Source organism: Centropristis striata, chromosome 15, assembly GCF_030273125.1.
Source record: "Centropristis striata isolate RG_2023a ecotype Rhode Island chromosome 15, C.striata_1.0, whole genome shotgun sequence".
Taxonomy (NCBI): Eukaryota; Metazoa; Chordata; class Actinopteri; order Perciformes; family Serranidae; genus Centropristis; species Centropristis striata.
The window spans coordinates 18,060,556-18,074,565 of record NC_081531.1 but is presented as its reverse complement, the minus strand read 5'-3'; the positions used below and the strand labels follow the sequence as shown (position 1 = coordinate 18,074,565).

Sequence of the window (14,010 nt, the reverse complement as noted above, 5' to 3'; positions counted from 1 at the left end):
GTGTTTCTTTACATTTTTTACTGCGTAAAGGCGTGTTTTTTTTTCTTCACAAAACGAGTTTGAAAAGTAATTAATTTTGGCGCTTTGTACTTGCCATACATTTGACAGCTAGACTCCTCCCTGGCCCTGGTTCTCCTAATAGATGAATACCCTGAGCATCCCCCTTCATTTCCCGCCGGATCATGGCCGTAAGGTACACTTAATCGTGCCCAGGCTGTGTAAAAAAGGAGGGCACCCACTTTTGGCGCGACCCCTGCATTAACAGTAAGAATCGAGGTGTCGCCATATTGGCAGGAAAGCGTGAGCTGTGCAGACTGCTGCTAGGAGGGAACCAGTATCTTCGCCTGAACATGGTTGATAGCTGCTGTGCGCCGGGGTGCCGAAACAGTCGAAAGCATTCAAAAGGGAAATCATTTTATCGGATTCCTAAAAATCCTGAAAGACGAAACAAATGGATAGCTGCAATAAGACATGCCAGAACTGAACAGAGGAAAACTAAGTATTGGGAACCCAAAGGCGATGGGTTCCGCTTATGTAGTGACCACTTTATATCCGGTAAGCAAAACATACAGAATACAAAGCTTCTAGCACTTAAATCTTCATTATATAACAGGCCTTTGTTATGGTTTCTGGTTATTTTACACTGTATGGTTATCAATTCCTCTGCCCGAACACTGTAGTACATTAACTTTAACCACTGCTTATTTTAGAAAGGCCTTTGGTACATCAAGGAGGCTTGACGACCGAGCTTTCACAGCAATATACCTTTACTTCGTAGATAATCACGTACCGTTTCATTTTAGCATATCCCTATCACATCCCTCCCTATAGCCTTATTACATTATCATTCCTAACTACGGGTACTCGCAAGGCACAAAGGGTAATAAATCACAGCCAACACGAAAACACGGTCTTGTAAGGATTACCAAACGGAGAATGGATCATAGATGGGTTTTTTCTGACTGCCAGCTACAGCTAGTGACCCAGAGGGTAGACAGCAGTGCATTATAAAATCAAGCATAAACAAAGAACACGTTTGCTTGCAGTGGCCTTTCTAAAATGAGCTTTGGTTGAAGTTGTTATATTATTTTATTATCAAGTAGTGGTATTTAGGCCATAGCAAGATTTTCACCTTGAAAATCTTATGAGCAGTGAATTTTAATATATATAAGCGCGGTGAAGATATTTTCCATAACATGCTGAAAAATAATCATTCTAGATGAGAACTTGTCAATTGCTCCAGTATCTTATTTTGCTCCCTCCCCCTATGTTTCAGGCACCCACCTGCCATACTTGTGCTTGTTATACTTGACTATTGTGGTACCTTACATGATTTTGCCATAAAAATGTCCACAAAAAGGGGGCCCCTTGAGACCAAACGACCCAGAGTTTGGTGACTTGTGGTGGCTCAAGTTAGAGGTTAACAGGAAATAAAAGTTATAGTAGTAAAAAAGGAAGCTATAATCATGAGGAGGGCTGGACCTAGCACCTGGCCTATGATAAGTAGACTTTAGCAAGCACACAGGGTAGTTAAAAAAGTTGTCTGTTTCCACTGAGAACATGCTGGGATTGCTGTCTGTATTTTTTCTTTACTGTGTTTATGCTACATTGAAGAAGAGAGGAACACATTATAGCCCCTAATGATGAGATTCATATAAGAGTCAGACTTTGATGCATCTGTTGCAATGAGGAAAGTTTTAAATGCATCAGATGGGACGTTCAAACCTAACTAAAGGTATTTTCTTGTGTTTTAGGAAAAAAGAGTGAAAATCCTCGGTTACCCGACTACGTCCCGTCTATCTTCAAACATGATGCCAAATCATCCCAGAGGAAAGAATGCAGGATCCCAAAGAAGAGCAGAGCAAATAAGTCATTAGCTGCAGCAGAAATCCCTTCAACAGATTCTCCCCAAGACCAGATCATCGCGGGAGAATCTCCTGCGAGGGAGTCTACCCATCGAGAACTTGAAAGTGAATTCCAGCTTAATCCTGATCATCATGAACATTCAACCTCTTCACCATGTTGCAGTGAAAATTGTAAGAATCAGACTGTATCTCTCACAGTTGAATGCAAAGCTCTGAGCGCTGAAAATGTGTTGTTGAATGAAAAAATGGAAAGAACTGAACTGAATGAGATGAGTTTACGAAACTATGATAAAAAGGTAAATAGTCTCACTGGTTTACCAACATATTCGCTATTGATGGCAGTTTTTCAGTTTGTAGGTCCCCATCTCAAACCTAGGTTTGGCCTAACATCATTTCAGCAGTGGATGCTGGCTTTAATTAAGCTCAGATTGAATTTGACCTTTGACTTTTTGGCATATTATTTTGACATTGATCCGACCAGTGTCTCAAAGGTTTTTAGACACTGTATTAGTGTAATGTATTGCAGATTAGTATCAAGTCTAGTTCAATGGCCTGCTCGGGAATCCTTAATCAAATCTCTTCCACATGCATTTAGGAACAGTAACTTTGAAAAAGCAGTGTGCATTATTGACTTTTTTAAAATACGTATTGAGAAACCAAAAAAGGCATTAGCTAGTTCTCAGTGTAATTCAAGATACAAGCAACAGCATACAATGAAATATTTAATTGCCATTTTCCCACAAGGTTCCATTTGTTTTATATCAAATGGATGGGGGGGTCGCACAAGTGATAAGTTTATCACAGAGCAAAGTGATTTTTTGACATATTTGCTCCCAGGGGACCTGGTTTTGTCAGAGAGAGGTTTCAATGTTAAAGAGTCTTCCCAAGTTAAATTAAAGATTGCAGCTTTCACTCTTGGCAATAAACAGTTAAATCCTGTTGACTTGGGGAACACCGAAGCCCTAAGGACACACATTGAAAGAGTCACTGGAGTTCTCCGACACAAATACACTATTTTGCAAAGCACTGTCCCAAGAAGTTTCACAGCCATTGACAGAGAAAATGATGTGACATACCTCGACAAGATGGTTAAAGTATGTTGTGCTCTTGCAAATGTCACTGAATCTGTTTTACCCTTTAAATGATCCCATAACAGATGCAGGGGAATGTAACTTCTAACAGAAGTGGTCATATAGGTCACAACACATGTGTCATTATTGTTCTGTGACGGCAACAAACACAGCGATAAGTGCAGCATTGATTGTAGTACTCTTTACACTTAATAGACATGAGCTTGTTATATCAATTTGTTTTTCAAGTTTGTGTCCGGTGTGTTTGGATGAAGCATTTCAGTCAATTTTGAATTTTACTCCTTTAGTGCAAGCTAGACGAATGGGTTACGTCTCTGTGCTCAAAAGCTATGTCCAATTCATGTCCAGTGAGAATCATGTATCTCCAGGTGTGTTGATTTTGACTTGTTGATGTTTACTTAGGAAAATTATCTTCTTGAGTGAAATAAACTCCTCTTGCACACTGAACAAAGCTGAAAAAGGGTTGAAATGGGAAGATGACTGTTTTACAGAAAAAATAGATATAAACTTTAAAGGAAAGGAACATTTAGAAATTAACTCATGATAATTTATGTCCTATTTAATCACAATTTGTTAAATGTAATGCTTATATTTTTCAACTCTATTAATTTTCATTCAGTTAATTATACATGCATTATCTATTATTCATTCATGCCTGTATTTGTTTATACATTTCTTATTTATGTATACATTTATTTATACATTTTGACTGGGTCTCCTTAATGTTCTCTTTACTACGAAACAGCACTGGCAAAAATCCTGCTTGTGGCCCAAAATATGTTACATTCCTATGTTTTAATTTAGGACTGAGCTTACTAACATGATTGTGATATTACTTTCTCATGTCGAAGTCAATGCACCAAAAACTGAAAGCTATGTTTCCGCCCGGTCTCGAACCGGGGACCTTTCGCGTGTTAGGCGAACGTGATAACCACTACACTACGGAAACCCGTGCATGTCCTGCATGTATTTCATCACTCGATTTTAATGAAGCACAAAATGATTTTATGCGGATAAGAGTGCCACCTGCTGCTGCTGCTACTAGTAAACATGTTTATTTTTTTTATTGTAAGATTACTCTTACATACTGCCAAACTTAATCTCACAAATATGACTTACATTTTGTTAGTTCATGACAAGACACACTCTTGACATAATGATGCAAATATACTGATTTCCAAATGATCGCAGTTATCTCACGGAGAAATACAACATCATTTTGATGGTGCTTTGCGAAGGTAATCAAAGAAATATACCGTGTTTCCGCCCGGTTTCGAACCGGGGACCTTTCGCGTGTGAGGCGAACGTGATAACCACTACACTACGGAAACCCATGGCTTACATTCTAGTGACCTCGGTGACGTAGGTCAGCACGTCAATGAACATAAATTATTGTCAATTACGGATGTACATGTGCCTGTTTAACGAATACTACTAACAGATAGAAGTTTGTGTAAAATATAAACCGGGTGTATTAAAAACTCACCAGCTGCAGTGCCAAAGCTTTGTAGTTTGCTGATTTTCCCTTAAAAAGGTTTGAGCGGTAACTCAGCTTCAGGGTGGATAAACGCCTCGTTCACAGAAAGTGTATTTTTCCTCGAATTTGACTTACTTTTAGTAAATATATTTTATGAAACATATCAAATCAGTGAATCAAGAAACACAATTTAAATATGTATGGAAATAAATATTAAAATTTTGTGAAGTTATCCCATTGGAATCCGGGGAGAAACAGTATTTTCGTAGCAAAGTTATATAGGTTGAGGGTCTCCTTTATTATCCCCCAGGGAAAGTCTCAGGCCGAACCCCCTCAAAAGTCCGCTCACTCTTCATGTTTCGACTACAAGTTAGCCCCCAGAGGGATTTAGAGATTCCAGAGGGGATGTAACACCTCAAAGACTAAGGAAATGATCATAGATTTCCGCAGGCTCATTCTTTCACGAGATTCTACCAGACTAACTGAATTTCCCCTTGGGGATGAATAAAGTAATTTTGATTTGATTGATTTGTATGGTTTTCGCTGTCGCTAATTGTGCACAACCTCAGCAGCTGAAAGCAGCATGGCTAATTATGCACAGTCTCTGCTGATCATAAACATAGTGATTGTGAATTAAAGACATTGCTAACTGTGCACAGAGTTTCCAGTGCTTGTTGTAAACAAACAGAGACTGCTAAGTGAACACCTCTGCAGCAGCAGGCTCATTAAGAAGATTAAGAAGAAGTCGCTGGATTTGTCTCCCGTCGCCAAGTTGGGAACACTGCTTTTCTTTTACAAATGGCGTGTGTTGTTGACGTGTAGAGTACAACGTCACATCCCGCTCAGCCATCTATCCAATAAGTAACCAGGCTGTTTTCAGGGGAGAAAAAAAGACCCTGCTCTTCTACAGGGACTAAAATGTCCTGACAAAAGCTGGCTCCTGACTGCTAGTATTCAAATTAGGGGCGTTTTGGCGAGTGAGACCCGCTTCATTCCAGGTATTACCCGGCAATGGAAACAGCCCTATTATTGTGATGGGACTTCTTCCTGCAGTAGTCGCCAAAACCATGTTTCCGCCCGGTTTCGAACCGGGGACCTTTCGCGTGTGAGGCGAACGTGATAACCACTACACTACGGAAACTTGTGGTCAAATGACTCCAGTCAAACCGGGTTTGTCGATATTTCTTGTTTGTTGATAACCGCATGTGATTAATGCTTCAGGACAGGTCCCCGCCCCAGAGTCATGACACAGTAAAGACAAACGCGCTTACTGAGGTCTTTCAGAGGGGCGGGGATGTGTCAGACTGTCTGGAGGTGACAGGGGAGTTTGTGTTACAGTTTGGGAAGTATAAAGGGAAGCGATACAGATGGTTAATGGAAAATGATGTAGGTTACATCATCTTCCTGTTAAAGAAGGTAGATGAGGAGAAAGACGGGACCTTCAACCCCCAGGGAGACAGCAAGGATAGCCTGCTGTCGTTTCTGGACTATGTAAAGTGTTCTTTTGGTTCGTGTGATTGACCAGCCAGTGGATAGTGGACAAGACACAACAAGACAGAAGTATAATTTAAATGAGTCCTTTATTATTCCTATGCATAAATATTTAAAAGTTAGTTTGAGTCCAAAAGGGAATTAATTTAAAAAGACTAGAGGGGGATAGCTGAAGGGGTGGGATCCGTGTGGCCTGGTGAGTGGCCGGGCTTCACTGTCACCAGGCTGGCAGGCTGGAGCTGGCTGGTCTACTGCTGCAGACGCCGCATGCTGTGCTGCTGTGGACTGCTGCACCCCACTGTGTGGCTGCAAGGCTCTGCTGCTGCTGTTCAGCCGTTGCAGTTGCTTTCAGTCTGACCTGCCGTCCTTGCGCTACTCCAGCCCACGTCACACACCACACCACTGTCACAGCAAAGAGCAGAGGGAGACTGAAGGAGAGTGGGGGTAGTTAAGCTGGCTGAAGCCATGCCAGCACACCTGTTTCAGGTTAGCCCATCACCAGGAAATCACTGCACACACTCACTCTGTGAAGCCACACCCACACATGCAACACCAAATTCACCACCAGTGTCACACAAAATGCACCAAATCTAGTGCTGATACAGGTCTACCCTGTTACAACTACGCCAGGAGTTTCCAGGAAGTTGTGGACCTGAGGGACTACCTGTTCTCCCGGAAGCCTGCGACACCCGTGGCTTCAGAAGGCGACAGTGTTGTCAGCTTTGGAGCAAGGGCCATTGCCACTTGCCATTGCACCACAGCTCGGGGTTGGAGATCAGGAGCCCAATGTGTTGGGACAAGGTATGAAACTGTCACACAAGCATTGGTGTTATACTTCCAGTATAACTCACATAAATATCAGTTTAGTTTTGACAGATAAAAATCACATGTTCTATGTATTTTATTTAAGGCTGTTTCTGTTGCAACAATTTTTTAAAGCGCACAGAAAACCAGTCTCCCGCCGTTCTTCGGAGTCTGGACTCATAACTGCTCCATCTCCTCCTGAAGGTAAATGTTTGTTTATAAAATGCTCTGATAAGGAACATCTTAAGCAAATGTCACCAACACTTAACTTTGCTGTTTGTATCTCATCACAGTTTATCACCCCTGTGATAACAGGCAGCCTGCGCCCTCTGTCCCAGCATACGATCAGGATGTTGCACAGTGGAACTGCTCCAACAAAAAATATGGATGAAGACTGAAATGGAGGCATTGGGTCTGTGGCCAGGGTCACGTCCAGTATGTCGCCCCATGAACATGCTGGCCCTATGGCGTTACCCACCTCAGCCTGAGCTCATTGACTCCATCACAGAGCTGCCATCGGTCAAGTTCTTTCAGCTTCATCCTTTTTTCATTTGTAAGCCAGAGCACACGATCATGGAGAGGATGAAAAACAACTACATCCTGCCCTGCCTTCATGGTTGTCCCACCCCTCAGGTAGCGTCTTCAGGCGTTGGGAGGCCAAGAGTCATCATCGGCACCGGCGGTCAGTACTACATATTGGCCTCACGTCTCATGTGCAAGGCTTGTAAGAGGTACTGGCATGCTGACAAGCCCCAGTGGTTGGAGAAGCTACCAAAGCGCTTCAGCAACATTGTCCCAGCCTTCCTGACGCACAAAAAGGCCATCTGCAAATTGGTGATGGACGAGCTGAGGCGCAGTGGCAAATCACCAGAGGACATGGCCAAGCAGTTGACAGAGGTGCTTCATCTGAAGTATGAGAGAGCTCATCTGGCCTACCGGCTAAGTGTCCAGAACATCAGGGATGCTGAGGCAGGGGTTTATGGCTAGAGCACCATCACTGGGCTGCTCACAGACGGACACTCCTGCTCCATTTGGCGGCTACTCGGATGCTGATGGCTGGTGTGGAGTGTCTGTGTCTTCACATTATCTTGTGAACTGCCTGGGCCATGAGAACCAGAGGCAGAAGGAGCTCCTCACCCTGCTGCTCCAGGGCACCTTTGGACGGGCACTCAGGTCGGATCACACCCGCAAGGTAGCCAGGAAGGTTGTGCTGTCATCCGGCACAATGTCTTCCTATGCTATTATGAATGAGAACTGGATGATCCTGAGCTGGGTGATGCTGCAGTCCGAGTGCGACCGCTCACTCCAACTTCACCATGGTACATCGATAAGAATGTAGGAGGGACAACTGATGTTTCCGTTTAAGCCATTTATTGTCACTATGCACACATTAAGAGCAATAGGAGATGGTGAGGCTTGACGGTTATGGTTTTCTATAAATGATAAACAGAAAAACACACAAGAATTACAATACAGTTAACCAATATATAACATCACACTTAACAATTAGGTACCTATCAAATTATGAATATTAGTACTCTAACCAGGGGGGTTAGGGGTAGGCCTACCACTGCTGAAATTATAGAGTACTACATAACAAAGAAACCTCCATTTAACAATTACATAACATAAGAAATTAAACATTCTAAATTAGGTTATAAGGATTGTTGCATTTCCTGAAGAGCTACAATTAACAAATCATGTGCACTGCGCACTTACACACAATATTATTATTATGTCTGTCTCAAGGCGAACAAACAAGATGATGATTATAGCATTTACCAATCTATACTGGTCAAACATTTAATCACATCCCAATTTACAAATAACCATTAAAGTACATCAACATATGAAGAAGCAGTAAACTCACTTTATCACGCACAACCATAGGTTTTGTATCTGAATCCAAGGGACAGAGGGCCCTCACATGCTGCTTTGTGTTGCTGCCAGCCAGAACAAAGGAAATGGGCGGTACATATAGAGTAGAGCATTGATTAGGAGTGAGTGAAGTCAGGTGAGAATGGGTGGATCCATGCCATGAATGTAAGTGGGGGGTTACTGGTTAGTATGGCTCTATTTTACATACAGTTTAATCACTTATTGTCGATTACTGACTGACCAACAGACTGAGTGACTAAATCACTACATTTGATGCTATGTTTCAGGAGACCAGTGGACCTGTCCAGGGGGATCCAGTGCCGGTCCTGTCTTTCCAGCAGTGCGCAGTGAAAACAGAGATGCAGTCTTTGATAGACACAGGTCATTCAAATTACCCACCTACCATCCCTCATACAGACCTAACAGTTAAACAGAGGCATGGACACTTAGGGTGCAAATAATATCATGATGGTTATATTAATATATTGTCAGTAAACAATAATAAGTGTTAGTAATAGTAATAGTGAATGTAGAATGTAAAACCTATAAGAAAAACCTCTGTACAGATGAACTTTAAATGTTTTCTTTCCTTTTATTTAACTTGTCACATATGTCACACAGAATTTTTGTTGCAACTGCAAAAGTAAAACTTACTTTTAGTCATCACTGTGTTCGACAGAACTGTGCCAAACATATTACTGCAGTGTAATAATATGAGTCTTCTGAAATGTGTCAAAAAACAACATCAAAAACCAGCTCCTCCCTCAATACAAGCCCAGAAAAGGTTGTGGAGACACAGCAGCTTTGGCAGAGTTTAACCACAGGCAGCCAAACAGTAAGTGTGCCTGTCACAACCTTGCCTCCTGCAACAGTCAACCCTCCTCACGTTGCTCCCTCCCAGGAGGTGTCACTGAGCCGTGCATCATTGGAGAAGATTGTGACAGACATCCTGGAAAAGCAACAACAACAACAACAACAACAACCACAACAACCACAACAGCAGGAGCAGCAGCAGCAGCAGAAGATGACCAGGAAGTGTTTAGCCTGCGGTCAGCCAAAGTCCTGTTATCTTGGTGATGGCTCTTCAGTTCATTTTTTTTTTTCAAACACCGACAGTCAAATACTTTTACTGCTCCACAAAGGTCTTCAAGACCTACGCACATGAAGGCCTTACAAACCAAAGGATGTCCTTTGAGGATTTTGCTGCCTCTCCATTTTTTGAGCGGGAGCTGGAGGCTGCCAGAAAGAGGGGTGCAGAGTGGAGAAGGGTGGCAGAGGAGAGGGCCAAGAGGAAGGCTGATGTAAAGCTGCCAACTGGTCGCCTTTGCAGGTCCTGCCACCAGCCACTCAGGCAGGGTCTCGGCAGCCCTCACATTCACACCTCCTTCCCCGATGTGCCAGGGAAGTACATATACTGTCCCTCGAGAGTGTACTCTTTATATAAGGAGGAGGGCAGACGCTTTTGATAGACATTCTAAGCGCCCAATAAACGGCTCCGGAGGATCGTAAACCACACCTCCTCTACGGAGAAATGAACGGCTGGTTCCCAGACTAGATCTCATTTGAGATTAGTCTGGTGTTAGCCAGGCTAGGAGTTTGCTGATTTTCCCTTAAAAAAGTTTGAGCGGTAACTCAGTTTCAGGGTGGACAAACGCCTCGTCCTATTGGTAAAAGCATGTCTTTTATGCAAAATTCTTACATGCTGCCAACATTTTTCCTCGAATTTGACTTACTTTTAGTTAATATATTTTATGAAACATATCAAATCAATAAATCAAGAAACACAATTTAAATATATATGGAAATAAATATTTCAATTTCGTGAAGTTATCCCATTGGAATCCGGGGAGAAACAGCATTTTCGTAGCAAAGGTATATAGGTTGAGGGTCTCCTTTATTATCCCCCAGCACAAAACATGACATGAGAGCCGTGTTTCGACGAGGAGGGGAAAGTGGCCACAGGGAAAGTCTCAGACCGAACCCCCTCAAAAGTCCGCTCACTCTTCATGTTTCGACTACAAGTTAGCCCCCAGAGGGATTTAGAGATTCCAGAGGGGATGTAACACTTCAAAGACTAAGGAAATGATCATAGATTTCCTCAGGCTCATTCTTCACGAGATTCTACCAGACTAACTGAATTTCCCCTTGGGGATGAATAAAGTAATTTTGATTTGATTTGATTGATTTGTATGGTTTTCACTGTCGCTAATTGTGCACAACCTCAGCAGCTGAAAGCAGCATGGCTAATTATGCACAGTCTCTGCTGATCATAAACATAGTGATTGTGAATTAAAGACATTGCTAACTGTGCACAGAGTTTCCGGTGCTTGTTGTAAACAAACAGAGACTGCTAAGTGAACACCTCTGCAGCAGCAGGCTTATTAAGAAGAGTAAGAAGAAGTCGCTGGATTTGTCTCCAGTCACCAAGTTGGGAACACTGCTTTTCTTTTACAAATGGCGTGTGTTGTTGATGTGTAGAGTACAACGTCACATCCCGCTCTGCGATCTATCCAATAAGTAGACAGGCTGTTTTCGGGGGAGAAAAAAAGACCCTGCTCTTCTACAGGGACTAAAATGTCCTGACAAAAGCCAGCTCTAGACTGCTAGTATTCAAATTGGGGGGCGTTTTGGTGAGTGAGACCCGCCTCATTCCAGGTATTGCCCGGCAGTGGAAACAGCCCTATTATTGTGATGGGACTTCTTCCTGCAGTAGTCGCCAAAACCATGTTTCCGCCCGGTTTCGAACCGGGGACCTTTCGCGTGTGAGGCGAACGTGATAACCACTACACTACGGAAACTCATGCCCTGCCATTAAGTGACCTCGGTGACGTCGGTCAGCACGTCAATGAACATAAATCATTGTCAATTACGGGTAAGCATGTGCGTGTTTAACGAATACTACTAACAGATAGAAGTTTGTGTAAAATATACACCGGGCATATTAAAAACTCACCAGCTGCAGCACCAAAGGTTTGGAGTTTGCTAGCCTGGGTATACCCAGACTGCCTTGCACGCTCAATTTCATTTCGAACTGCCAAGGGGTCTGGCAACCAGAGAGGTTTCTTAGCCCTGTTTAAGGGATCCAATCACAGAACGGGGAGGGACGGCAAGACGATGACGCGTACTACCTGGCAGATGGAAGCTTGTTGTATTCTTACGGATCCAACATGGCTGCAGCAGACGCGAAACTCTCTTTAGCTGTAGATGGTGTTTTAAATAGTTTAGAGCGAAAGTTGAAAGGCAAAAGGTCTCAGCGGCTCCGCTGTCCCCCGGCTCGTAGCGAGATCACCGGCGTTACGGTAGCCGGGCTATTAGCGGTAGCGTTACGCTGCTGTTACGGCGTTAGCGGTAGCTATTAGCCCCGCTACCGTAACGCCGGTGATCTCGCTACGAGCCGGGGGACAGCGGAGCCGAGAGACCCGCAGCAGCTTGTTTATTGCCCATAAAATCAGTGGATGTGTGTGGCTGAATGACATGAGGGGGAATAAAGCGTGAAAATAAATAATCTTGCAGTAAGCGAGAACTGGAGAAGCAAAGCAGCAAGCAACACTCTCTCACAGACACACACACACACAACAAACATCAGATTCTGTCGCTCTACTACGTCATCTGGTAAAACTGACACGATTGGCTAATAGCTACCTACAGACGCTTTTGATAGACATTCTAAGCGCCCAATAAACGGCTCCGGAGGATCGTAAACCACACCTCCTCTATGGAGAAATGAACGGCTGGTTCCCAGACTAGATCTCATTTGAGATTAGTCTGGTGTTAGCCAGGCTAGGAGTTTGCTGATTTTCTCTTAAAAAGGTTTGAGCGGTAACTCAGTTTCAGGGTGGACAAACGCCTCGTCCACAGAAAGTGTATCGACCACTTCTGCACAATAATACACATCCGCTCTGTGCATGTGAGGGATCCAAACACACATATCTTCACCACCAATATACAGGCAAAATCCATCCATCCATTTTCTTCCGCTTATCCGGGGCCGGGTCGCGGGGGCAGCTGGCTAAGCAGGGCATTCCAGACGTCCCTCTCCCCAGCCACAACGTCCAGCTCCTCCTGGGGGAACCCAAGGTTTTTGGGCAAGAGTGCCACCTGCCGCTCCTATTGGTAAAAGCATGTCTTTTATGCAAAATTCTTACATGCTGCCAACATTTTTCCTCGAATTTGACTTACTTTTAGTTAATATATTTTATGAAACATATCAAATCAATAAATCAAGAAACACAATTTAAACATGTATGGAAATAAATACTTAAATTTCGTGAAGTTATCCCATTGGAATCCGGGGAGAAACAGTATTTTCGTAGCAAAGGTATATAGGTTGAGGGTCTCCTTTATTATCCCCCGGCACAAAACATGACATGAGAGCCGCGTTTCGACGAGGAGGGGAAAGTGGCCACAGGGAAAGTCTCAGACCGAACCCCCTCAAAAGTCCGCTCACTCTTCATGTTTCGACTACAAGTTAGCCCCCAGAGGGATTTAGAGATTCCGGAGGGGATGTAACACCTCAAAGACTAAGGAAATGATCATAGATTTCCTCAGGCGCATTCTTCGCAAGATTCTACCAGACTAACTGAATTTCCCCTTGGGGATGAATAAAGTAATTTTGATTTGATTTGATTGATTTGTATGGTTTTAGAGTACAACGTCACATCCCGCTCTGCGATCTATCCAATAAGTAGACAGGCTGTTTTCAGGGGGGGAAAAAAAAGACCCTGCTTTTCTACAGGGACTAAAATGTCCTGACAAAAGTCAGCTCTAGACTGCTAGTATTCAAATTGGGGGGCGTTTTGGTGAGTGAGACCCGCCTCATTCCAGGTATTGCCCGGCAGTGGAAACAGCCCTATTATTGTGATGGGACTTCTTCCTGCAGTAGTCGCCAAAACCATGTTTCCGCCCGGTTTCGAACCGGGGACCTTTCGCGTGTGAGGCGAACGTGATAACCACTACACTACGGAAACCCATGCACCAGCTTGATCAATAAGGGCAAACCATGCTCCAATTCTACATTGGAAACACTCTGGGTTCATAGAGCGACTGTACAGCTGAGACATTTAATGTTGCATATTCAGCCCCATAATTTCTCTCGAACATTTTCAAATTACATCACTGACCTTGACAACATATTAAATGAATCCAAATCATATTACACACTACCCTGAAGAAACTTCACAGAACCAGACTAAATGGACTGTTATGAATAGGCAATTGTGGGTAACACTTGTATGGATGTCCTTTTTTACCATCTGTGTTTTGTGGAAGATTAACATGTAAAATTGTTCCTGAAATGGATAATACAGCAGTCTCCTAGAAAGAAGAGTTCTGGTATGTCAAGGGGGGCTTGTGACAAATAAAATCCTAACATTAAGGCAGACTTTAAAACATCACCCTCAGGGCT

The 14,010-nt window shown here is 43.3% G+C and overlaps 1 protein-coding gene and 5 non-coding genes across 6 annotated transcripts; 1 reads left to right on the top strand and 5 right to left on the bottom strand.

Moving 5' to 3' along the window:
- Positions 1–174: 174 nt before the first annotated feature.
- Positions 175–3,760, top strand: LOC131986660 (uncharacterized). The gene is made up of 2 exons (XM_059351722.1): positions 175–555; positions 1,755–3,760. The coding sequence occupies exons 1-2, from the start codon at positions 351–353 to the stop codon at positions 3,008–3,010; spliced, it is 1,461 nt and encodes a 486-aa protein (XP_059207705.1). The 5' UTR covers positions 175–350; the 3' UTR covers positions 3,011–3,760.
- Positions 3,761–3,832: 72 nt separating this feature from the next.
- Positions 3,833–3,905, bottom strand: trnav-aac (transfer RNA valine (anticodon AAC)). The gene has a single exon. It is a non-coding gene; the product is annotated as a tRNA-Val (tRNA).
- A 309-nt stretch (positions 3,906–4,214) lies between these two features.
- On the bottom strand, positions 4,215–4,287 carry trnav-cac (transfer RNA valine (anticodon CAC)). Its single transcript has one exon. It is a non-coding gene; the product is annotated as a tRNA-Val (tRNA).
- Positions 4,288–5,501: 1,214 nt separating this feature from the next.
- Positions 5,502–5,574, bottom strand: trnav-cac (transfer RNA valine (anticodon CAC)). Its single transcript has one exon. It is a non-coding gene; the product is annotated as a tRNA-Val (tRNA).
- Positions 5,575–11,331: 5,757 nt separating this feature from the next.
- Positions 11,332–11,404, bottom strand: trnav-cac (transfer RNA valine (anticodon CAC)). The gene has a single exon. It is a non-coding gene; the product is annotated as a tRNA-Val (tRNA).
- Positions 11,405–13,500: 2,096 nt separating this feature from the next.
- Positions 13,501–13,573, bottom strand: trnav-cac (transfer RNA valine (anticodon CAC)). Its single transcript has one exon. It is a non-coding gene; the product is annotated as a tRNA-Val (tRNA).
- Positions 13,574–14,010: the final 437 nt, after the last annotated feature.